This window comes from Drosophila pseudoobscura, chromosome 4 (assembly GCF_009870125.1).
Source record: "Drosophila pseudoobscura strain MV-25-SWS-2005 chromosome 4, UCI_Dpse_MV25, whole genome shotgun sequence".
In the NCBI taxonomy this organism is placed as follows: Eukaryota; Metazoa; Arthropoda; class Insecta; order Diptera; family Drosophilidae; genus Drosophila; species Drosophila pseudoobscura.
In genome coordinates, this window is record NC_046681.1 from 12,402,533 (window position 1) to 12,426,802 (window position 24,270).

Here is a 24,270-nt window from a genome sequence, read left to right on the forward strand (position 1 = left end):
TGTGTGCGTCTTAACAAATACATTTAATATATATATTCAACATTATATATTTCAGTTGTTTGGATTTTGTTGGGATCCTCTACTTTTGTGGGACATTGCACTGCATGCAGCTCTCCATCTGGGCCGTATAATCCTCAATTTGTATGGTCGTCTCAAAGAAGTTGTAGCGCAAGTGCACTGCCGAAGTGGCTGCATCCAGTATCTGCTTTGGATTGGCATTAGAAGCTGTTTGTGTGTGTGCGGGAAGAAGAAGGAAACGATTAAGCGGTATCAGCGTAGATGATAACATTAATGGAAGGAGAAGGGAGGAGGGAGGAGTGCAGAACCCCTCTGTTCAGTTTCTCTCTTTCGAAATTGTCCACGCTTAAAAAGCCATTTCAAAAATAATTAAGCTAATTGCGCACTGACTGCCCATGGACAGGGAGCAGTACCAGGCAGCCGCAGCAGCAGCAGCAGGAAGGACTGCCACCAGCATTGGACTGGAGTGGAGTGGAGGAAAAGCAGCTTAAAACAACAACAAATCCATTGGGATAATTACCATACCCAAAGCGCGCTTGGTTGTGGGTCGACGGGGGCCATGGACAAACACATGTATCAGCAAGCTTTTTGGCCTGTTTCGAGGCATGGACATGGGCTCCCACACACACACACACACACGGAAGGACGAACACCCTGGGGCTGCTACTCACCAATGGCCAAATGCGCAGATAGCGCCACTTTATTAATGCTCAGCGCCCAGATGCGCAAATTGTGGACCCGCTCAACGCCCTCGATGCCTTGGAAAATCTGCAGTACTTCGGTATAATGCATATAGTTGGGTGTACCCTCCATCAGTACCTGCAAAAAAAAAAAAGAAAGCAACGAATATATACGATTACTTATATGCTTTTGCCCAGCCATTTAACATTCGCTTTTTGTTTGTTGTTGTTAAATGAACTTAAATCCTTGATAATTGTTCCTATTCAACGTTTTAAAACTGATTCAAATAACAATATCTATCAAATTATTGGATTCAATTATGGGTAGTCAATTCATTCAATGAATGAGTGAAATTTTAAATGATATTATTATTGAATTCATGTTTGAATGTACTTGTTTCTGTTGTTTTTTGATGGATGATTCAAGTCACGAAAACGTATTTTCGCCATTTCCAATATGGTGTGTGTGAAAAGAGCATTTAAAATTGTATTTAAATGAGATTCAAAGTTTAAACTGTTTAAATGATTTTAAGCTACATTTTAAGGATTAATTTTGTAATGGTTTAAGCGAGAGTTTACTAATCGCGCTGTCTGTCTCACTTACCAGGAGGGCATCCTTCATGATCGTGAACGTGGTGAAGAGCACAATGATGGAGAACACAAATGTGCAAATGGGATCAACGATGGAGTACTCTGGCCAAAAGTAGATCACGAGAGCAGCAACGAACACACCAACACTCTGGATGACATCGCCAATCACATGGATCAGGGCGGCCCGGACATTCATGTTGACGGCCTCACGACCCGTCGACCCGCCATGATGATGGGCACCCGGCGCCGTCTCGGCCAGCACGGCCGCAATTTCCAAATCCAGCGTCGGATCCACCAACTTGGCATTCTGATAGGAGTAGGTCGGCAGTCCGCTGCCCGGCAACTCAGCATCCTCGGGGGCAAAGGCCACGCCGCCCTCAATCCGCTCTGTGGGCGATGCAGCGCACGGCGTGGATGTGGCATGAGCATGGGACGGCAAGCGGGCCGTTGTGTTTGACTTCTTCGTCTTCTTGGATTTGCCGCCATGGCTATGGCCCTGACCGCCGCCCAAGCCATGCGAGTGCCCATGCTGCAGTTGTACGCCCATTCTAGACGGCAAAGAAATTGAAAACGTTATCACAAATATTTAATATACTTGAAAATGTAGCAAGAGCTATGTGGCGTGCCCTCACCGCCTCACCGCCTCTGCGCATCCACTGTCTGGGCCACGTTAGCCAGGCCACAGTACGAAAACAAAAACGCATCCCAAAAAGTGGGATTCTTCCTCCTTTTTTTTCGTTTTGTGTGTGTGTTCGTTTGGTGGCACAAAATGGTGTGGCGGACGAGACGGTATGCGGGCAACGCTATTGCATTGTTTCGTATTTTATTTCAGAATTTTAATGCACCAACAACACTACCACAAGCGGGCAAACACACAGGTCACGCACTGTGGGGCCAAAGTGGAGGGAAAAAGTTTCACATTTAAAAGAGTTGCAGAATTTAAACAAAGAAGTATAAAGAACTAATTTATGAAACATTTTAAGCAACTAATTCCCAAATTCAAGTGTAAAATAAACATTTTGTAAATTTCTGATTGCAAGAAATATTTAAAGAAATTGTGAAATGTGCCACGAATGCGGAGTCTATAACCAAAGGATGTTTCCTGTTTAGGGCAGGGAAATTCCTCGTAGCCGGCAGTGCTTTTGTTCAGTTATTGCATTGGAATTGTTTTTGTGTGGAAAAATGTGTGAATGTTGGAATTTTCCGTAGAGTTAATTTTAAATTTTCAGTTGTATTTTCTAGATAATAAACTAGTGTTTTATATTACGATCTAATAATGTAAAAAATTCAAAAAATATATTTACATTTATGTAGTAATAAATTGTAATCATTTTACTGAGTTTTTAGTTAAAAAACTTTTAAATTTGTCTAGCAAAAAATACCATACTTTTATTTTTAAAAAGAGGCAATAGAATAAACCCAATAAGAACTGATATTTGCACACTTTGCTCTCTATAAAAATATATGTGGAGATATTTTTCAACCACTTAAACTTTAACTAAATTTACGAGCAATATCCATAAATCAATTACATTTTTCTTTTCAAAAATAAATGACTCCATCACACTGTACCCCTCCCCCCCACATCTCTCTCCTTCGGCCAGTCCCGGGAACCACCTTCTCTGACAACTCCCTAGAACCTTGTCCCGTTCCCCATTATAGGTTCAGTTTTCAATGTTTTGCTGTTCTGTGTACCGGAAGGTGTGTGCGAGTCGCCGTCCGCCCCTCCATCCTCCGCCGGGTGACCGTGCCGAAAATCGAGGCCCATTCTGGTGGGGGGGCTGGTGCTGCTCCAGTTCCAGAGTACGTCCGGATGCATTGCCGCATGCAAATACAAATGTATTGTCGAAAATGGCAACCGGTTGACTAGTCTCCACTGTACTCCCATCAAGCCCGTCCAGTACGTCCCCCCCCAGTATCCTCCCTTGTTCGTCCGTCCTCACACAGCATGCATCAGGCAGTTAATAGCTCGGCACATTGACTTTTTATTCATTTTAAATGCTCCGACATTGAAGATTTATGGGTTTTCTATTTGGGAGGAAAAAGGCCATGGTCGGGCCAACCGACATACCAAAACGGACACTGCGGACAGCGGACAGAGCCGATTTCTGGCTATGGCTATGGCTATGGCTATATGGCTCCACTCTTGTCCGCCGGCTGCACTTAGCCGGCTTTTTCGGGGAAAACAATGCACTGTGCCGGGGCATCAATAAATAAACTCGCATAAATTACGCACAAGCCCATTGGCAGGTCCAAACACAAAGCACAAAGTGAACAGTCACGGAGCAGCAGCAGCAGCAGACGACTCTGTGAGAGAATCCGAGTATGGAATGGGCTGGGATGGGCGGGAGGCGGCAAACAAACCGCAGACCGAACTCCAACCAACCCCTCCCCACCCCCCACCCGAAAATCCCATTCAAACCCTGCGACGACGATGTCGATTTGCGGCTAATTGACGTAACGTCAATTGTTGACTCAAAGACAATTTGATGCTCTTAAAAAGATATCACGTAGCGCGGGAGGGCCCATACTCGTACTCGTAAAAGTTCATTAGGTTGGATGGAGGGGGCTACGAAAACTGGGTTGATGTACGACCCCAAATGAGAGCGAACTTCGGCGCAGACAAATGAAAACATTTGGAACTGCAAAATTAAATTTAACAGGAAATGGAATGCAAAAAGTGGAAGTGGAAGGGACACAAAGGTTTTAATTGAATCGGTACCCCCATAAGAATCTCAATCTGTGGAATTTTGGGTTTACTAAAGAAATCCTTACCGAAGAAATAAAGTAATATGTATTCTTTTACGATTAAAATTGCAATTCAAGTGCCACCCATAATTCCTGAATAAAGGACAATCCATTCACCACGGTAAGTCTCCCACTCTCTCTCTCTCTCTCTCTCTCATAAGCAATTTGTCTAAAGAGTCCTAACGATTTCTTCCACTTAGACCTCCTCTTGGAATCTTCTTTCTTGCAGTTAATTTCAAAAAAAGTTTTTGAGAAGTTTTCAGCCCTTTACTCACCCGTATGTTGGGGGGATAGGGAGGGAGAGGAGGCGCTGTCTTAGACAGACCACGAACAAAATAAATAACAACACCCGGTTGTAAAATGCGCGTTAAGATGAGCGCAATAAACGTGTCCCCTTGTCGTTATCCCTGTGTCTTGGTCTTGGTTCTGGTTCTCCTGGTTCTGCTGCTCGTCCTCGACAGCTTAACGAGCTGCTCATCCGGGTGACACCCAGGACTGGGGGATAGAGCCAGAACCCAGAGCTCTGTGCACATTCCCGACATGCCCCGAGACATCCTGGAGCCGGGCGGCAAATCCCGGCAACAGTCACATACGATCCCAACCGAGACCAGACCAGACCAGACCAGACCAGACCAGACCAGAGACCAACACACAGGAGCCCAAGGAAAGGAAAGCCAAGGCGAGTTGAGTCAAGATATGCGCTAATATTTATGTTCCTGTCAATTAAATCAGGACATGGCGTATACGCCACGTTGCCAGCCAGTGAGCCAGGCAGCCAGGCAGCCAGCAAGCCAGCAATGGAGCCCGTCCCGTCCGTGGGTCATGGCTGGTGTTGTCATGGCTGCTGTCGTTTGTTGGCCACTAACGAGGCGAGTAAAGATGCCGCAAAATCAAGGGAAATGCTTCATTGCGCGCTACAAATTACAGCGACACAGTTGGAACAACAATGCCATGGGTTAGCACTGGCTGGGGGCAAGCCCTCCAATGGCTGGGGTGGGCTGGCGGACGGGACCCTGATGTTGGGGGCATGTCGCTCGCATTGGCATTTTTTGCGCTCCAGGACACACACACACACGCTGGCAGGGGCACAGAAAGATAGAGAGAGGGAGAAAGACAGAGAGGGGGAGAGAAGTGGCCCGGTAATGCCTCGGCAATCGGATGTTCAAAGTCAAAAAGCGTATGTGCTTCGCATTGAATCCCTCGCATCACAGGAGGAGCACCACCACTGACCACGGAGCCAGGGCGAGCCTGCAACTGGAGATGGAGACTCGGAGCATCGGAGCATCGGAGCTGAAGCTAAAAGCTGGCTCTGGCTCTTGGAGCTCTGGTGCTGTGTACAATTTATTTAGTGGCCCATCAACGCGTTGCCTCGCGTCTTCCCCATCTTCATCATCGTTTATATTTCTTCTTTCTTGTTTTTTCCACCATTTTGCTGTAGTTTTTTTTCTTGTGGGTTTGACAAATTATGGCCACATTTGGCCTGGTAGCTTCTCTTTCGAGAGAGAGAGAGCCAAGCAGCCTGGGAGACCATCACAGCGAGGTCTTAAGAAATTGAAAATGAAATTGAGTTGTCAGGCTAACAAGCTTTTGGCCAGCCTTGGTCTCAAGTGGCTGACTGGCTGGCTGGACACGAAAGTGGAGAATGGAGAGTGGAGTGTGGTGTGGTGTGTGGAGTGGAGTGGAGTAGAGGCTCAATATTCACATAGGAAATACACTAAGCTAAGCATATACAATAAATGGCATAGCATTTATGAGTAGTGAAGGCACATAATGGGGAATCTTTAAAGAGAATACGGAAAATACATTTTTTTGGTATCCTTTAAGCATCCTACTCTAGATTCAGTAAAGTCTCTTGAAATAAGGGGACTTTTAAAACTGAATCTAATCTCGATTACATTTTAAACGCTTTCAATTATGTATTCTATTGTAATAATCGATTGAAAATAGACTTAAATTCTACGCTACATCCAGAGAAAAATTACTTTATAGAAAGAAACACACATATTTCAATTAAATATAAGATTTTTAAATGCAAACATTTTTTTAGTAATATTCATTTTTGCCTTAAACATAAATATATTAAAAAGTCATATTAATACGCCCAAAATTAAACAAAATAAAAAACTTTAAAATAAATATAATATAATAAATAAATAAAAATAAAATAAATATATATAATAATAAATAATATAATAAATATATTTAATTTAGAATTTAGAAATTTTAAAAAAGTATTTAATCAAAATCGGAAAATATTTTTTTTTAATAAAAAACTTTTCTTTGTACAGTTTTAACTCTTGTGGAAAAACTATTGGTATGCATTAAAATATTAAAATATTTTTTCTTTGGGTGTACATTGCCCCTCAGTTTTTCACATTGTTTGACTGTTTTTCGGTCCAACATTTTTTAGCCCCCCGGTTCGCAATGCTATTTTTAGATTCCAACACAAGAACAAGAACCTTTGGACCAAAAATGTATTTGATTACTTTACCGAAAAATTCGGAGCAAAGCATTCATCCGTCCAAAAACCTAACCTGCCATTCTCCCATTCTCATGCCCATTCCCATTGCCAGCAGCACCTTCCTGGGGCACACTCTGGTTGTAATTGCTTTAGCACCTCTTTACCCTCACTCTTCCCCTCACTAAGCACCGCCTGCCAACCTTCTTCCCCTCACTAAGCACCGCCTGCCTGCCTTCTTCCCCTCACTAGGCACCGCCTGCCTGCCTTCTTCCCCTCACTAAGCACCGCCTGCCGGCCTTCCTCCCCTCACTAAGCACCGCCTGCCTCCGTTCTCCCTGCTTAAAGAACCACCAACAGACCCCTCTTCCAGTTGCTCACAAAAAAACATCTCATATTTCACTGACTTTTGCTCTCGCTAATGTCCCACTTGCCGCTTAAGGTCACGCTACATGAGTGTCGTAGTGTTTGTGGGTGGTACAGTGAAGAAACACTTTTCAAAGGTCACCTAGGAAGACCAAGCCAACGAGGAGCGCTGCTGCATGACGCGCACAAGCAGAATCCTGGGAATCATCGTCTACAAAGTCAGCTTTTGCCACTTCCTTGAGAGTGTTTCATGCATAAGAACAAGATTTATGCATTATATCCCAAAATATCTTTTAAATCGACTTACTATAGAGATTTCTCACATGATCATCTCTCTAAGAGGGATCTCTACAGTTCCTATTACGATTTAAATTCCTAAAACCATAAAATATTTCATTGATCTTTCAATTTGGAGCTGTCTCTCTAGTTAGTCCTGTCCCCTGGTCGAACTTTCACTGTATTTTCTCCGTTCATTTCTTCTCTCTGCCGTTTTTTGTTTCTCCATTTTCTGCTGGTACTCGTGCTCCTCTTGCTCCTTTTGGTCCTGCTTTTGGCGGTCCTAATGGGCGTTTTAACGATGTGAAGTCGTCGGACGACGCGTCGTTGCCGCCACTCAAAAGTTAACCCAACAACAACAACCGAAGGCACAAAGAAAATCGGGGGGGAAAATTCCGTTGTGCGTGTATGTGTGAGTGTGTTTGCCTGCCATTTTCGGCATTGTGCTAATTGAACTAAAAACTCGGGGGAAAATAAAACCAGACGTGGAGTAGCCTCTACAACTAAATGAAACTAAGTAAAAAGCCTTCAATGGTAGGAAATAGTTTTCGGTAAACTTGCCACCGACTACCGACTACGGACTACGGACATGATCGCCAGTTGCCGCCCAAAACGCACATAACGGGTAAAAGGTGGCCATTTAATACCGTTGTTCGAACACAGAATGAAAGCAAGATGGCAACCATTCGAGGAGCAGCGGTAAGGAAGCCCAGACTTGACTTTACTTCTATTTTTATGGCAGCATCTTTAGGATGGCCTTAGCTAAGACCACCGTGTTTTCCCCCCATGAAGACCACTTCTTCTCCTGGCCAACATCTAAGCCAAGAAGCAGAAGCAGGCAGGCAGGAAGGAAGGAGAACACGAGAGTTGCTTCTGCTGCACGTTTTTCACAATCAATTCACGTAATCAAACAATTCAAGTGGCAAACAGTGAAAATGCCAACGTCAACTGGAAAATTTTTGCGCTATCCCCGGAACTAGTACCAGAAACAACAACACAAGAACAACAAGATGGGGAAAGAGTGGATGGTGGGTGATAGAGGTAAAGAGAGGTGAGGTGAGGTGAAGGAGTGAAGGTGGAGTGAGTATAGGGCGGGGGGAGGGGGTGGCATGTGCACATGCACATGTGTGTGCGCTGCTCTCAGCATTGAACGTTGCGATTTATGCGCCAAAAACTATGCTTCGACAGCCACATGAATGAGCATGAATGAGGCAGGAGATGGAGAAGGTGGTAGGTGGTGGCTGGAAGAGGGGCTGATAACGGGAAGGGTGGTGGCAGAGGGGAATACTGCTGGCAGGTGCTGCACTCGGCGGAATCACAACAAGCAGAAAGCAGAAACGTTTAGGAAATTAGAAAACGAAGAGAAAATGCTCTTACATGGTCATTAAATACATTTTTAGTTTGAAATTCGATCATTTATCGATTGAAGTCGATATTTTTCGATATTTTATGTGATAGTTTAACGATTTTCATACAATAAGTTGTATATACATACCTATAAAAGAGGCGATAAATAATCACTTCTGCCTGATTTATTAATTAAATTAATTTTTTAAGTGTTTATTTTTAGTGTTTTAAGAGAATATGAATTTTTAATTTTTAATTAATTAATTTTTCAATATTTTAAGAAAATGTTTAAAGTTCTTAATTAATTTATTTTAAATTTTATTTTGAAGTTTTTTAATTTATTACAAAAATAAAAAACGTTTTGGGCAGAACCTAAACCTAAAGAGATTTTTCCCAGAATTATAGGAAATGTAAAATATCGCAATATAAATATAAGAATTATGTTAACAAATAAAATTCCAAGTCCCACTCTTAATTCTTCTGTGAAACTAAACTCTTTTGTTAGAAATTTAAACCGCCTCATAAATAACAGCCCCATCAAAGGATCATAAAAACCCTCATCGTTCGTCCATTTAAAGATCGTAAAATCGTAACCTGGTCAAACTGCAGTTTCAGAAGCGTTGAAAACTTTGTCAGCCGTCGATTAATTTTTTAGCTTTCCAAATTGAAATTAAATCCAATCGCATCCACAGCGACCAAGTCTTCAGCAGGCATTATCCGAAGGGTAGACGGCAACTGGGAGAAGTCCCCAGTCTGGAGAATACACCACCTTTGGGGCTAGCCAAGGCAAACACCAGCAAACTCCTCCTCGTCGTTGCCGTCGCTTTGGCCTTTTGTTGACGCAGAAGAAAAAATCGCACAAAAAGAAAGGGGGCCATGGGAGGGGGCAAAAATTCTAAACTTGTGGAAAAAGTTGTCGCTAAAATGTGGAGAAAGTTGCCGCAACAACTGGCGGATACGTAGGGGAATGCCGATAGGGAATGGGCATGGGAATGGGCATTGGGCAATGGGCTTGAGGATCGACGGGGAGACACTTCGCAGAGACATTTTGCAGCACTGTGTTGACCCATTTGCTGGCCCTGCCATGACCCCTGCGCCCCCTCCCCCTCGCCACCCCTTCCTTATCCCTGTCCGGGACAAGTTGATTGCGGCAATTGCAATTGGAAAACTGCCCGGGGGAAAACAGCGGAAAACTTTTCAGTCGCACAAACAGATAGACAGACAGAGTGACAGCCCCAGACAGCAGAGCGTGTTTTTTTTTTTTTGTTTGTTTATGCCATCTAAAGATCTACATATAGCACTATCAAAAAGGTGGTAGCCGTTTACTTACATGACATTAACCAATATGGCCAGTCCCGATGTGATCAGCATGATCCTGGCATCCACATCAAAGTCCCCGGTAATGAGGCGTCCAACAGCCAGCCAGACGAGTATACCGGTGATGACCCAAATCATGAATACCGAGGCCATGGCGCCAATGACCTCGGCGCGATACCAGCCAAAGGACATCCTGTCAAACGATAAGAATGAAATGCATAAGAAATTAATGTAAGTTTGTCAGGGAAAAATAAGTAGGAGAAATGCAATTGCCCCAGGGAAAACTTTGCTTCTTAAATTTATCAGAGGCATTCCTTAAAATGTGGCTTCCAGAAGAAGAAGAAAACGAATAAATTTCATCTGTTTTCCATCTATCATTAAAGTGAAAGCACATCTGTCATTGTATCACCTTGAATTCGAGCTCTAAAATAAGTTGCGTATTCAAAAAGGCAACTTGTATTGCATTAACTTTAATTTATTTCCATCACTCATTGTTAACTGGAGCCCGAAAGTATAGAGCAGCATTTAATTGAATTACTTGCAACCAATCAAAGGAAGCTTCATTCTCAGTAAATTTCCAAGTAAACCTCAAAGAAAAGGCATGTCAAAACCAAAACTCTTACAAAACAAAAACAGACACACAAATTGATGTGGGAATACATACTCGTATATGGCGTGGGATGTCATCCCCCGCTTTCCACAGAGTGGGGATGACTTTTCATAGAATAGAATTCTGGCATAAACATGACTTGATAAATGTGACCAAAATTTGTCAAATGCCATTTTAATTTGAGTCCTGCACACACACACAGGTTTTCATTTTGGTTATTTTTTTTTTCTGGGGTGTGGTTCTACCCAGATGATAATTTTACGGTGTTGGAGGGTGGTCCCCTCTTTCCACTGTACGAGTATTTTTCCCTAATGTAATGAGCGTTTTGCATGTGCGTTTACATACACGTTATATTCGTATATTTTTCGTTGAATGTATACTTTTTTTGGTTGGGTCAAAGTCAACACCTCAACGACGGGGAAGGTGACGGGGGAAGGGGACGGCGATGGCGACCAAGTCGAGGGTCGTTCAATTAAAGCCCTACCTAGTGAAAGACCAGACCGTAACCGGTAACCGACAGGATGGGGGCCCCTGCCACTCTCTCGTTATAAAATTGAAATAATGGCAAAAGGCAACAATTATGCCAGCCTGCTAACTAATGCGATGCCAGCCAGGCAGGCAGCCAGGCAGGCAGGCAGGAGCCTCCAGGATCCGGAGCAAAAGCAACGAATGTCTCGCCATAATAATACAATTTAATTTCCAGCAAACATCCGTCGTGTCCTCCAACTCCTGCCCATCCCTCGCCCCCATGACCCTCCTGCATTCCCCAGATTCTGTCGAATATATATATGTATGTATATAGTGTATAGGTATGTCGGGACGGGTGCAGTCGGTGGCTGTTGCTGTTGCAAGTGCAGCCATTTGCTTAATGACCGCCTGCTGCTGTCGGAGGAGCAGCTCTCTGGCTCTACCATCGCTACCTCAATGGCGGGGCGCACTCACAGTGGGTCCTGGCAGCACGATAATTAAAAGTAAGTAGCCAAAACACTTAATTGGGATTAGCGAAAATGAAATATGTTGTCTACTTGTATGTAAGACAAGCACGAAAAACATACCACTTTAAATGCAAATCAATGAAGGCGAAAAAACATAAAACATAGATCAAGAAATTAAAGGTTTGTGGAGAAGAAAGAGAGATAAATGGAGCGGAAAAGGATACTGTTTAAGGTTTATCTTTTAGTTGGGATACTTTAGACTTTATTTAAACGATAAAAGGGGATGACTTGAATGTTCGAATGGACTTCGGGAACAGGTTTGAGTCTGGACACGTGTCGAAAAGCAATTTCTGGTAGTTTCCGATACGCAATATAAATCATTTAACTCATACTTGAATTTGAGCACCTCACAGAATGGACATTCTTTGTCCAAGGCACCAATCAGCACTTTCGGATGAGCGGAATATGACTCAGTATTTGCTTCCAGATCAAAGCATACTTAAATATCTTTACATTTTATATGGGATATTTGCATAATGGATTAAAAAATGGTTTGTTGTGTTAGGAAGGTGGAAAATACTTGAAAAGCATTTGGCTTTTTGGTAGGAATTGAACCACAAACACCGGGAGACGAGACTTTTATACATTAGATTTCTCTTTCTTCTTCGATTTATGTCTCAATTTCATGAGATACGAAAAAGGATTCTACTGTTTCTATTTCTATGAATTATTTCATATGATATCTATGTTACATAATGATTCTTAATCATTTATAAATATTTTTCCTGCCATTATCCCCTAAAGAAATATATTTATTCCTACTCAAAAATAACGAAAATTTTCATTTTACTGTGTTCCACTGTTTTAGTTTTGGGTTCGTTTTGAGTTTCGTTTTCTGCGTTTGCCGCTGCAATTGTGCAAATGTGTTTTGTTTTGATAAATTAGGCTTGTCAACTCGGCAACGGCGGCGCCACAATGGGTGGGGCATGAAGAGGAAACCAAGCAGCGTGGGGGTTGGGGTGGGGGTGGGGTGGGTAGGGCAAGTGGAAGGTAGAAATTCTGCGAACCGCACAGAGACCAGACTGAAGCTGAGGCTGAAAACTAAGGCCTCATTGCCACCACCATTCCAGCAAACATGCAGCAGCGGCAGCAGCAGCCATGCAGCATGGAACCAGAAAGAACACAAGACAGAGAGAGAGAGAGGCAGAGAGAAACTGGAAACAGAAACAACATCAACGAGGCTGGGGCATAGTCGGAGGCTGATTCAGAGTCTGAGGCACCAGCAGCAGCAGCAGCAAAATTTACAAAATTACCATGCAACACGCTTGAAATTGCAAAAGTTTTTCATTATTCACTTTGTGGCTGCAGTCGAGTCGTCGAGTGAGTGAGATTTTTGCATGAATGAGCAGAACGTGCCGCTTGCCACCCAGATCCTCCTCCTTTCGGTTTGAGCCCAAGATGGATGCAGAGGAGCAGCAGCAACAGCGGTAACAGCAGCAGCAGCAGAGCAGGGAGTGCTCTTGGTCCCAAAGACCAATTGAAAAATGTGCAACGGCCGAACGTACGCAGAAGCAGCAGCAACAACAGCAGCAGTGGCAACTGCAACAAAAGCAGCAACAGAGGCAGCAGCAACTGCAACAGCAGAACTACAACTGCAACAAAAGCAACCACACGGCGCAAGAAGAGGAAGGCACTGAAAATTTGGAAACAGGCTTTTCGCCTAATTAGACGATGGCGAATGGGGAAATGGAGAAACAACCGGAGACACGGCTGGTTGCAAACACACAGAGCGTGAGTGAACGAGACGGGGAAATGGCGAGGCACAGGGCACGCCCATGCCCATGCCCATGTGCCACGGGCCCAGTCGAGCGACACAAAATTATGGTGGAGGCGCAACCGAAGAAAAAACGGAATATAAATTGCCATGCAAATACTCTAGTTTTCAGGATCAACATAAATTACATAGATATAAGGGACATATATAGGATTTATCTGTTAATCGCAGATATTCCGAAGATTAAGAATTATACAGAGATCATAAGATATAAAGAACAGAATATTTAGCTAATATTCAGATATGGGAGGATTCTCCCTGAGCCCCCCTCGGACTTCCATTTGCTCGTGCGCCAACCCCCGGCTCACTAGCTTTGCTCGCTCACGCCGATATGAGTAAAACATCGGGCCACCACGACAACCCAAACCAAGTTTTTATAATATAGAGATATTAAACCAATAAATATTCCCAGAAGATCTTAAATTCTCTTATAATCTCTATTACTAATAGTAGTTCGAATATCAGAATGATATAACCGCTTCAATAAATATTAATAATTAATTATTGCTACCTATAGTGGCAACTTAATCTAGTTTTACATTTAAGAGGAGGTACCATAGATCCCAGGTAATACATACATAGAATTATGTACAATATTTACAAAAATAAATGTAATATTACTGTAGGGATCTTGTAGGGAGATCCAATGTATGGCACCTTTTGAGTCAAATTTTATTTCTTTATAATTTAATTATTTCAATTTAATTTATTTAAATTTGTTCTACTTTTTACTTCATGTTAACTTTATAGCATTATCAAAATACAATTACTGCACTGTAATAGCTACCCTTGCCAAACAAAGAATGTTTTTCATAGACTCTCAAAATATTTCCAAATAGAAATCTTCTCTAGCAAATTATTTCGTACAAATACTTCTCTAAAAGTTTAGTTTTGGGGAATACCTACACCTACATACATACATACTTATATCCTTCCTACCTTTTGAACAACTTAAACCCTAGAAATAGTTCTTCCCAAATAGTTAACATACCCAACTTCCAAAAGAAAGGATAAATATATTCAAAAAATTGTTTTACATTACTTTCCCAAAAAGAGACTTTTGGACTCCATCCAGATGGAGAGGGAGGGGAGATGGAGCGCCCTCCCCAAAATGTCACAAAGCAGTTGGCAACACAAAAAAAAAATAAAAGACGAATAGAAGTAAGATTGAAAAAAAAAGAGGGGAACTTTACGTTTTATTGATTTCCCTCTTCCGATTGCCTTTTGGCAGTGTCTCCATGTTTTGGAGGAGGAGAATGGAAATTTCTGGCTCTGGCAGTACACTTACCTTTGCGTAGATGGACGTCCGGCAATCCAGATGGCAAACAATGAGATCATAAAACTGGCAAAATCTGTGAGCAAATGGGCGGCGTCTGTGGCAATGGCGAGACTGTTCGATAGGTACCCACCTGTGGAGGAGACGAGAAGGTGCGGTGCGGAGTGAGTAAATAAATGCGCAAAAAATTAACTCGACAATCTGTGGGAATTGCGGGAGATGATTGGAAGAGGGGGGTGCGAGAAGTACGAGAGGTACGAGAGATACGGGTACGGTTAAGGGTATACAAGGACTCGACAATCCCCTCGGCTTTGCTTTGGGTGCAAAAAGCAAAAAAACAGCAAAAAGGAGGAGCTCTCTTGGACAACAGTTTCGATTTGAAAGCGAAAAGAGAAGGCCACAGCAAAAGGCACTGGGGAAAAAATCCCTTTTCCTCTCCCTCTCTCCAGTGGGAACATTGTAGGTAATTGCAAAGCGATTAACGGCAACAGCCGTCCGTCCAAGGACCCCGACATCGCCGCCACTCGAAAATTAAATGTTTATTGTATAACCAACAGAACCCTTCAACCCTGACTCCACCGACTACCTCCTGTTCCTGCTCCAGGGTTGCTTCCCCTCGTCATAAATGAAGCGAGAGGCGAGGCAGAGGGTTGACAGCAGACAGTAAGCCCTTCCGGTCGCCATATTGTTGCACTTCCGGTGCTCAGTTTTTAATCGTCTCGTCGCCGTCCTCATCGTCATCGTCATCGTCGTCTTCTGCTTGTCCCGTGTCCCCATGTCCCCATGTCCTCTGTCCCGTATCCCTTTTCCGTTTTCCCTTTTTGCTGCCCGAATTGTTTGACTTTCACATTTGTTCTCTTTTTTTTTGGGGGGCTTTCTGCTTTTTCTCTCCTTTCTCTGCTTTCTTTTTGGTCTTTCTTGTTTATTTGTTGGCTCAGTTTCTCAGAGGTGAGCGAAATTAGTTTGGGAATTGAGACAGAAAAAGCAAAAAATGGAGTGAAAAATGGGTGGGAATTTCAGGAATTGAAAGACCAGTCGCCGTACAATGAAAGGGTGTGGGGTTTTCGCGTAATGAATGGGGGACTTCCCGTGGCATTAAAAACGGACTCGAAACTCCAACTCACCCACAATTTCGGCAATCATGAAAACCAGACACAAAACACTGGCAATAATCAGCTTCCGACGTGCCTTTATATCCACGCCCTCGCTGCGGGCACGATGGCAATGATCTCGAACTGAAAATAGAAGAAAATATCCAACGGAAATGTTAAGAATAATTACGTAATTTTATGATGAATAAAGCTTTAATCTAAAATGTGTAAAATTCGGTAGAAAGCTGAGATTTTCGTAAATATTATTGAAAAAAATAAAGAATACAGCATTTCAAACTATTATTAAAAAATAATTGATAAATATGCAGTCCAACCATATAACAGCCTTTTTATGGTGTCAAAAACTTAGGCATAATTTTGAAGAATAATTTTAAGAAGGATTTTTAAAGGATCACTATTCTAATTTTCTTTTCATCCACGAAAAAAAAACAAGATATAAAATCTTATATCAAAATCTTATTGGGATTTAGGACTCAGTAGAAATGTGTTCTAATATTTGAACTCCTCCTATGATATTTTAGTTGTATATTTAGTAGGTATGCCAACAGATCGGAAAGTGTTTTTTATACCCTACCACTACCCAGGGTTCTTGAATCGGGATTTTAGTATTTTTAGATGAACAATATACAACTATCCCATATAAAATATAAACAAAGTCAAGTACGCTTTAATGTGGCACCAAATATCGAGGCAAATATTAAACATTCCGCTCATCCGAAAGTGCTGATCCAGATTCAAACCTATCTCAGACATAGACAATGACATCATTCGGAGCATCCGGCAAATGGTTTTTATTAAATATGTGATTATATACATTAAAGGAAAGATAGTCACGAAGCCGTTCCACCAGTATATAATATGTTGTATCCCAATTTAATTGGAACCCAAACCTATGTATACAAAGGTCCTTGAAACGCATGACAGTCCTTCCCATTATTTTATATAGTACACAATTTACAATGATTGTTTATATACTGCAAAAATAAAGCCCTTCTTCGTTCTTCTTCGCTTTTGTTTGCACTCATCCCCATATTTACATTTCTTTTTCCCCTTTCCGTTTTCATTGAATAAATTTAATGATTGTTTCCTTTAAGCCCTTTCTTAAGAATATAAACTACGATATTCTTTTGGCTGCGAAAGTGTTAAATTAACAATGTGGCAGGGCTCATGTGTGTGACTGTGGGGTAACCCTTTTTTTTCTCTGGAAAAGTAGTTTGGAGCTCCGGCATCTCGGCTCCTCCTGCTCCCTGGGCCATCTGTTATGCCGTTGAGCATGCAATACATATTTACAAAACAGGCATTTAAATTTATTTAACATGGTACGTGAATAATGACCACCAATGCTGCTGCTCCTGCTGCTGCTACTGCTCCTGCTCCTGCTCCTGCTCCTCGGTGCTGCTGCCACGCCTCTCCCATATGGATTCGTTACGGGGGTATATGACCCATTTCCGGGAGTTTTCCCGCTTCGTTTTTTGCTGCTCTTTTGAGTTTTATTTCTCCTTTTTTTCTTTTGGGGTGTCAGTGGCAGTGGCAGCGAAAGTTGGGTAGTGGCTGCTGTTGGTGGCCGCTCCGTAGCATTGGCTAGGAGCAGTCTATTAAATACTTTATTGCATTTGTCGCAGCCGTATTTCATGCTTTGTCATTTCCGCATGCATTTTCTTTGCACTTGCAACTGGCTTCAGCTCCTGCTTGCCTCCTTCCTCCTGCCCTCTCTCTTCCTACAGCTCTTTCTCCTGCTTCAGTGCCTTTTCCTGGTCTCCTTTGTTTGGTGGAGCAGGGGAGTCTGGTGGTGGAGCAACCACCAGGAAGGTGCCTTCACACATGTGCATATGCTTCGATAGCCTGGTCGCTCTGCCGTTCAGATGGTTAGCGATGAGTGCGTGAGGGATAATGAAAGAGTACTTAGGGATCATTTTTGTGCATTCAAACACTGCAGTATTGAGACATTTTCTATGTAAACTCTAAGAAAATGAAGAATTTTTCTCTAGAATATACTCATAACAAGTTTAGGATAGCCGTGGTCCGATAGATTACACATATCGGGGCGAGCAAACGAAGCGAGTGAGCCTGGGGTTTGTCCCCTAGATATATTATAGTTCTCTTTTTCGATAGCTTCATATTCTGGACTTCTGCTATTAAATATTATCTTTAAAAAGTATTTTTCTTTAATTTAAAGTTCCACAAAGTTCCATAAAACCTAACCCTTCGTGTCACGGTTTACTCCAATCGTCTCCCATCTCTAAAATCACCGTAGTTCCGTTTCTCTTGCACCGTTTCGTGTCACGCGGCATGCCGATCGTCTCCCATCTCTAATATTCACATAGTTTCTGTAGTTTCGAGCGCGGTTTCTTCATTTGAATTCAGAGCAAGGACACGCCGACGCCTGGTCTCGTCTGCTGCTGGCGACCTCTTCTCTGCACCGCCACCTCCGCATTTTCCCACATGGCACCGCTTTCTTTCTTTCCTTCTTTCTTTCTCCCTCTCTCTCGCAGTAACAATGCCGGCAGCGAAATTAAATTCCTGTGCATAACCAAGGCTCGGCACTGGTACCTTCAACGGCTGAGGACACAGACGACGACGACGACGACGACGATGACGACTGCGATTGTGGCACGTGGAAATTTCACCTATTAGACCCGCATCCGAGGCAACCGGCAACCAGCTGCACCTCATGGCCGGTCGTCTGCAGCAGCATCAGCAGCCGCCATCTGATGCATAAGAATCATCATACTTGCAATTTAAACAACTCCGATCCATCTGCATCTTTAATTGGTCGCCTTGGACCGTCCACGTCCACGTCCACATGGTATTCGCGTCCTCCTTTTTGCGTCCCTGTTTGTTTGCGCAATGCGGAAAGTATGTGGAGGGGGCATGCACCTTCCTTCCACCCAGCTATAACAACAATTGTGTGCTGTGTGTACTTATAAATAATTAATGGCAGAACGGGATGCAATGCAAGTGGAACCCAAATGTCGATCCCAAGTGCATACAAAACGGGTTCGTAATTGAATAGAAATAAGTCTGCAACAAAAGCCACGAGTACGAAGTATTCCATTATTTGCAAATATGAATGCCATGCCACAAAACTCGTCAGCAGCTAAATCTCTGTTTGTTTCGTCAACACTGCGATACAAGGTGTTCCATCATCCGATGAAGGGAATCATCAAACATTCATGGATATGAATTATTCAAAGGGCAGATCTTTTTATACAGATTATTGCATGTTATAAATGGTTAATCCGGTGTTTAATTGAATCATTTAGATAATGGTTTCACCGAGATATTAGATCTCTTAAGGTTTTCTTATAATTTATAGACTTTTTGGACTACCTAACCTAACCTTTTCTGCGTCCGATGCTTTACTCAAATCGGCGCAAGCGTGCGAGGCGAAAGAGCCGGGGGTTGGCGCATGAGTGGGGTATCTAAAGATTTTCTTTCGTTTTTATGATCTTTTAAGATCTCAAATTAGTAAAAATATTATAACAATATAATTTACTTGATTTATTCCCTCAAATTCTTAATAAAAAGCTATTATATCTATGAGAAATATCATTAATAACCAGTCTGTAAGTTTCTTTCTCAAATCAGTATTTCCTTGATCTACTTTCTCGATTTCTCAAAGCCATAATAACATGAATAAGAGATAATCTCTATCTCTATCTAATCTCCGAAGACTGTAGTATTGTTTTACAATCAGAAGAAAGACAACAAGGTCTTTATTCCCTATAAAAAACTATATCTTTTAGAATTCATCCCTATTACTTTGTTGCTGAAAGTTATTTTACAACAAAATCATTAGCCTTCCCCACCATTGCATATTCTCTAGTGGGTACACTCCTCTTTCTCAACCTCCTCCCTAGCCATAACTTATCTTTCATTAAATTTCCTTTGAAATGCAATCTGCAATTGTATCCAAAATCACCTCCACCGTGCAACACAGCTATGCATCTGTTGACTGTTCCTCATTAGACACAATAGTATGATGATAGTTACCTTCTGTGATACAGTTCTGCTCTTTCCGATTGAACAAATCCATGTTACCCAAATCGAAAACACGCATCGATAACAATGAGATGGCGAATCACTATTCATGGAAACCATGCGAGGGAACGAACTGATTAGTATTCCAGCATATGGGATATTGTGTGCTCCCATCTGGGCCGCGTTTAACGAACGACTAACTAGGGACTGGGCTTACAATTGGAAGCAGCTGCTGCCTGCTGCCTGCTGCAACTGCTTTTGACTTGGTCTTGAGTCTTCAACTGGAAGCGAGGGGGCTCTCGGGTCATTTAATGGGGGAGCTTGTTACTCGAACTATGATTGAATGAATTCACTGAAAGCGGCCAGATGATTGCATATTATATGTAAACATCCCACAGATGTATGAGGGGTACTTATACAGTGAAAGGTCATTTGAACGAACCCACTTTGGTACGCCCTTAGTCGGCGTGGGCTTAAATCTTTATGTAGACTTTTAAGTCGTACAAATAAAGTCTTTACGCCTACACGCATGCCTTGTGTTTCATTTACTCCCTAATTAGTTCAGAAATAGAAGGAGCTTCGAGAAAAACCAGGGTTTCTTTAATGGTAATTTGTATATTCGTTAATGAGAGCTTTATATATAGCCGACAAATGGATCCATCTCTATCTCAAGGGTATATGTTCCATCTGAAACTTTAAAGCCATTATTTTCCTAGTCCGTTTAAAGGTATTTCGGTCTCTTTGATTTTGGTCCAGAAAGGGGTTTTAGGGATTTAAAAATCTGCCATTTTTCCCTTTCAAATACTTTCCTTAAACAAATCCCTAAAACTTCCTTAGTTTTTTCCCGTCTCTAGACGTTTAATACCTTTCTTTTCATGCCCTGCCCTAGGCAGTCATGCATCCGCCAACAGTTAAGCTCTACTGTTTATAAGACTAAAACTCTCTCTGGTCTGGTGTGCTCTGCTCCACCACCATCGTCTAGACACAAGTTAATGTCATTTAGGGGTCGACGTCGTTCATCGTTCATCGTCTGCCAATAAATCGAATCATCAACCAAAAAAAGCGGAAAAAATTGAACATCTTGCAGACTCCGTGGAGAGGAAATTAAAATATAAACTTCAACGGAGGTCCCCGACAACGATTCTTTGCTCCTTCGATATATGCTTGAGGAGATGGAAAAATGACCCCAACATTTATTTTGGGGGTCCATCGACGTTGTCATACGTAAATTACGAGGAGGAGAGATGTTTCTCTGGTGCGATTTATGGCAATAGTCGGATGCGGTCTGCTCTCTCGATGCTGCTCCCATTGGCGGTGTGTCACCAAAGAGCATAAATTTTGATTATGCCCCAGATGGTGGGGCGGGCAGTACTTCCTTCAAAATCGAGGAGAAAACAGCAGCAGCAGCAGCATCAGCTGATTGATGGGCCCCATGGAGGAGTCGTGGAGTAGGAGTGTAGGAGTGTGTGGTGTGTGTCGCTTACCGTAGTCATGCAACATTTCCATGCGGCTTTTATCCGTCGTCGTCTTGCCATAAACCTTGCTACGAGTATGGGCATCGGCATCGCCTGAACCATCACCACGGGCATTATTCATTTCCTAGCGATTTCCGTGCCGTCTGCCAATTAGCGAATCGTTTATCCTATAATGTTGTTTCTCTCGCACAAATTGCACCAAAATTTTCGATTTCTAACCAAAAACAAACTGAACGAAACGGAACACTTAGGAACAATCAACAAATTCACGAGAATATTACAAAAACAAAAAAGGAACAGAACAGAACGAAAAGAACGTTCGCGAAAAACTAATTTTTGTTTGCTTATTTCTCTATAATTTAGTTGTTTGCTTTTTTTGTCGTTTTTTTTTTTTTTGCATTTGACTTTTAGTGAAAAATGCCTGCCTGCTGCGTTTTCTTGATCATTTATGAATGACTGCAAATTGCTCGCTCCCCCACTGATTGAAAGCGACACGAAAGTGCCGCCACAGTTGTGTCACAGTGTCCCCCACAAGTCGGTCTACGGGCTGGGCTCTACGTACCTTCAACGTTATTCGAACGTCCGTGCAAACAAAAAATTTGTGAAGGTGTTGAGGGCGTTGCTGGGTTATTGTTGTTGCCATTGCCACCATTGTTCTGGGCCTGTAGCTGTCCCTGTTCCAGCAGGCGAAAGGATGGGGCCGTACCATAGTTATTCCGTCGGGTCTTTGCCGAACTGGGTCTGCAAAAAAAAAAAACATTAAAAAAGGAGTGCAATGGCTAGAGAGAGAAGGTTTTTTGGGTAGTCGTGGTCCGAGGCGAAGCGAGTGAGCCGAGGGTTGCTCACCCCATAGTTTGTTTAAATTTCTTATAATCTATTATGAGCTCATTCCGTTGGTGCATGGAACATGTTTAAGGATTGAACTCTTACTTGATCTCTTAATCTCGACACAACATCACGAGGGTTCCCCGTATAATTTAACAAAATTAATTAAATAAACTTATTTAAGTACAGAGCCTTGTGTTTTCCCTATACCACATCTGATATCTCAAAAAAACCTTTTGTTTAAAACTGGAATTTTTTACATTTTATATCATTTTCAAGCCGAAGTTTCTATAGAAATGTACTGTTTCGGCAATAAACAAGTAAAAGACGATGCAGTAGCAGCCGCAGCGACAGGAAGGAAAACTTTTTTTGGTGCTGGGTAGAGTGGAGGGGTTCCCACTTCAACTTCAACTCCGAGAAAAAACCCCAAAAGAGAATTAAAACGTACTGGCTGCCTGGCAAGAACACTGCGGCATTTAAGCAGACACAATGTAAGCGTGCCCCCTCGCCCCCACGCCCCCCCCTTTGCCACCCACAACCACAGACCATCATCAGGCAGTTTCCACTGTAATGAGGCTGATGCTTCGGAAAAAGGGGTTTTTTTGATAGGTGCTAAAATGAAAAGTGCAGCGAAAAATTCAATTTGAAGTTTTGTTACTTAACGAAAACTACGAGGACTACTTAAAGGCCACGCCCCTTTTTGCCATGCCAACTCCAGGAGCACGAGCTGGAGGAGGTGAGGCGCCTCCATCTTCATCAGAACCCCTACCCCCACCCTATCTGTATGTGTGATAAGTTTTCATCGTGTGCGAGAAAGTCGGGGTACAAGTGTGCGTAATTTTTACTACGAAAAGTGCAAATGGCGCTAAACTACTTGCTCTGCAACTTTCCCGAACGCAATTGCAAACGGTATGAGGGCCCCAGAAACAGAGAAAAAAACATGAGATGAAATGAAAGCCTGGCTAGCGATAAACGAAGTTTCAGATACCCTTAAAGGTCAATGGTTCCGAATGAGAAAATCAGAAGGTACTACGAAATGGGTGGAATTCTAGGGATTTTTCCATAGGGACTTTTCAACAACGAAATACACCTCTGAATCTGTGTCATTCCAAACCCTAGATTGAATCTAGCTAAACATATCGAGGAGTTAAATTGCAGGTGAGATTAAAGGAAAAGAAGAAAAGACTACGAAAAGGTTTCTTAGTCTATATATTTTAAATATACATATGTATATTGAATCTGTAGGTTGATGCTTAAAAAATTTTCACATATTTATTTCGCTTTAAAATATGACTCAGAAGTACTCTTGGATCGGAAGATCCTTTCTGGATCCACCAATAAGTTCCAAAGGGGAACTTTTCGTAAACTTCTTGCCATCATATTTGTATTAATGGTCGAGAAGGACCTAAAAAATAAATTTATGAGCTATTGAATCTATCGAGAGAATGAATATCTCCTTTTTCTCAAGAAAGAGCACCAGAAGGCATTGATCAAGGTGGCACAACAATTTTTAAATAATTTGATAATAAATTAATAGATTTCGTTATACCATTCAAAGAATTTATTTTTTGCCCTTGCATATCGGATACCTATAGCCTTTATTTGATAAACGAAAGATCAGTGAAAAGCTCCAATAAAAAGGACACAGGCAGTCGGAGCATGGGTAGGACTTTTAAACATCTCAAAATTGCTACATATACCCTTTACCAGAAGGGTGTGAAAAAGGGAAACTAAAAGAAGAATTTCGAAAAGCAAAATACGTAGCGTACCCACTTCAATTTAAGCTTTTTCTATCCAACTTTTCGAGGCCTTTCAGAAGCGCACCTACCGCGCACACACACACACACACACAAAACACAGAGTGACAGAGGGAGAGCGAGAGAGAGAGAGAGCCGGCACAGTTGTCGCCGCTCCCACGCTGTCCGCTTTTACGGTTATTTAACAAATCAGCAGCTCATTTGGGGCTCTCGCTTTATGTTAATTTACCCAAAAGAGATTTTATATTTGCCAAACTTTTTATTCCTTTCTTTTCACATAAATTTATACCAAAAGTCAGACGGATAAGCCGCGTGCCCGTCCCCGGGCCTTAGCACTTACTTGGCAATGGGTGTATCCTCGTTTTTGGACATATTATTGCTTAACAATTAAACGCACGGCACAACACAAAAACAACGTGACAACAGAAACTTCAACGGAGAAATGTTTCTTATATGAAGGAATGCCAGAGATTCGATCCCCCCCGAGAGAAGCTGCGAGAGATAAGAGAGAGAGAAGGAAGACTGGGCCTAACAGAGAATGATAAGATCAAAGCAAACACCAGATAAATGACAGATAAAACTTACAACTTCTGCGGCTGATAGACGCGACAGCGAGAGCGGAGTGCAATGTGTGGGTGCGTGTGTGTGTGTGAATGGATTAATC

General features: G+C 42.3%; 1 protein-coding gene across 4 annotated transcripts; it reads right to left on the bottom strand.

The window, feature by feature from the left end:
• On the bottom strand, positions 1-24,270 carry ZnT35C (Zinc transporter 35C). Of its 4 annotated transcripts, none has more exons than XM_033379486.1 (8): positions 24,192-24,270; positions 21,587-21,765; positions 15,581-15,691; positions 14,469-14,589; positions 9,815-9,994; positions 1,303-1,837; positions 690-837; positions 1-225 (listed from the first exon to the last, which is right to left on the bottom strand). In XM_033379486.1, exons 3-8 carry the CDS (start codon positions 15,597-15,599, stop codon positions 80-82), a joined length of 1,149 nt encoding a protein of 382 aa, XP_033235377.1. In that variant the 5' UTR covers positions 15,600-15,691; positions 21,587-21,765; positions 24,192-24,270; the 3' UTR covers positions 1-79. The 4 variants fall into 4 exon arrangements, with proteins under 4 accessions (XP_033235377.1, XP_001357345.2, XP_015035403.2 ...); XM_001357309.4 differs by lacking the exon at positions 24,192-24,270 and adding an exon at positions 23,947-24,136; XM_015179917.2 differs by lacking the exons at positions 21,587-21,765; positions 24,192-24,270 and adding an exon at positions 21,034-21,354.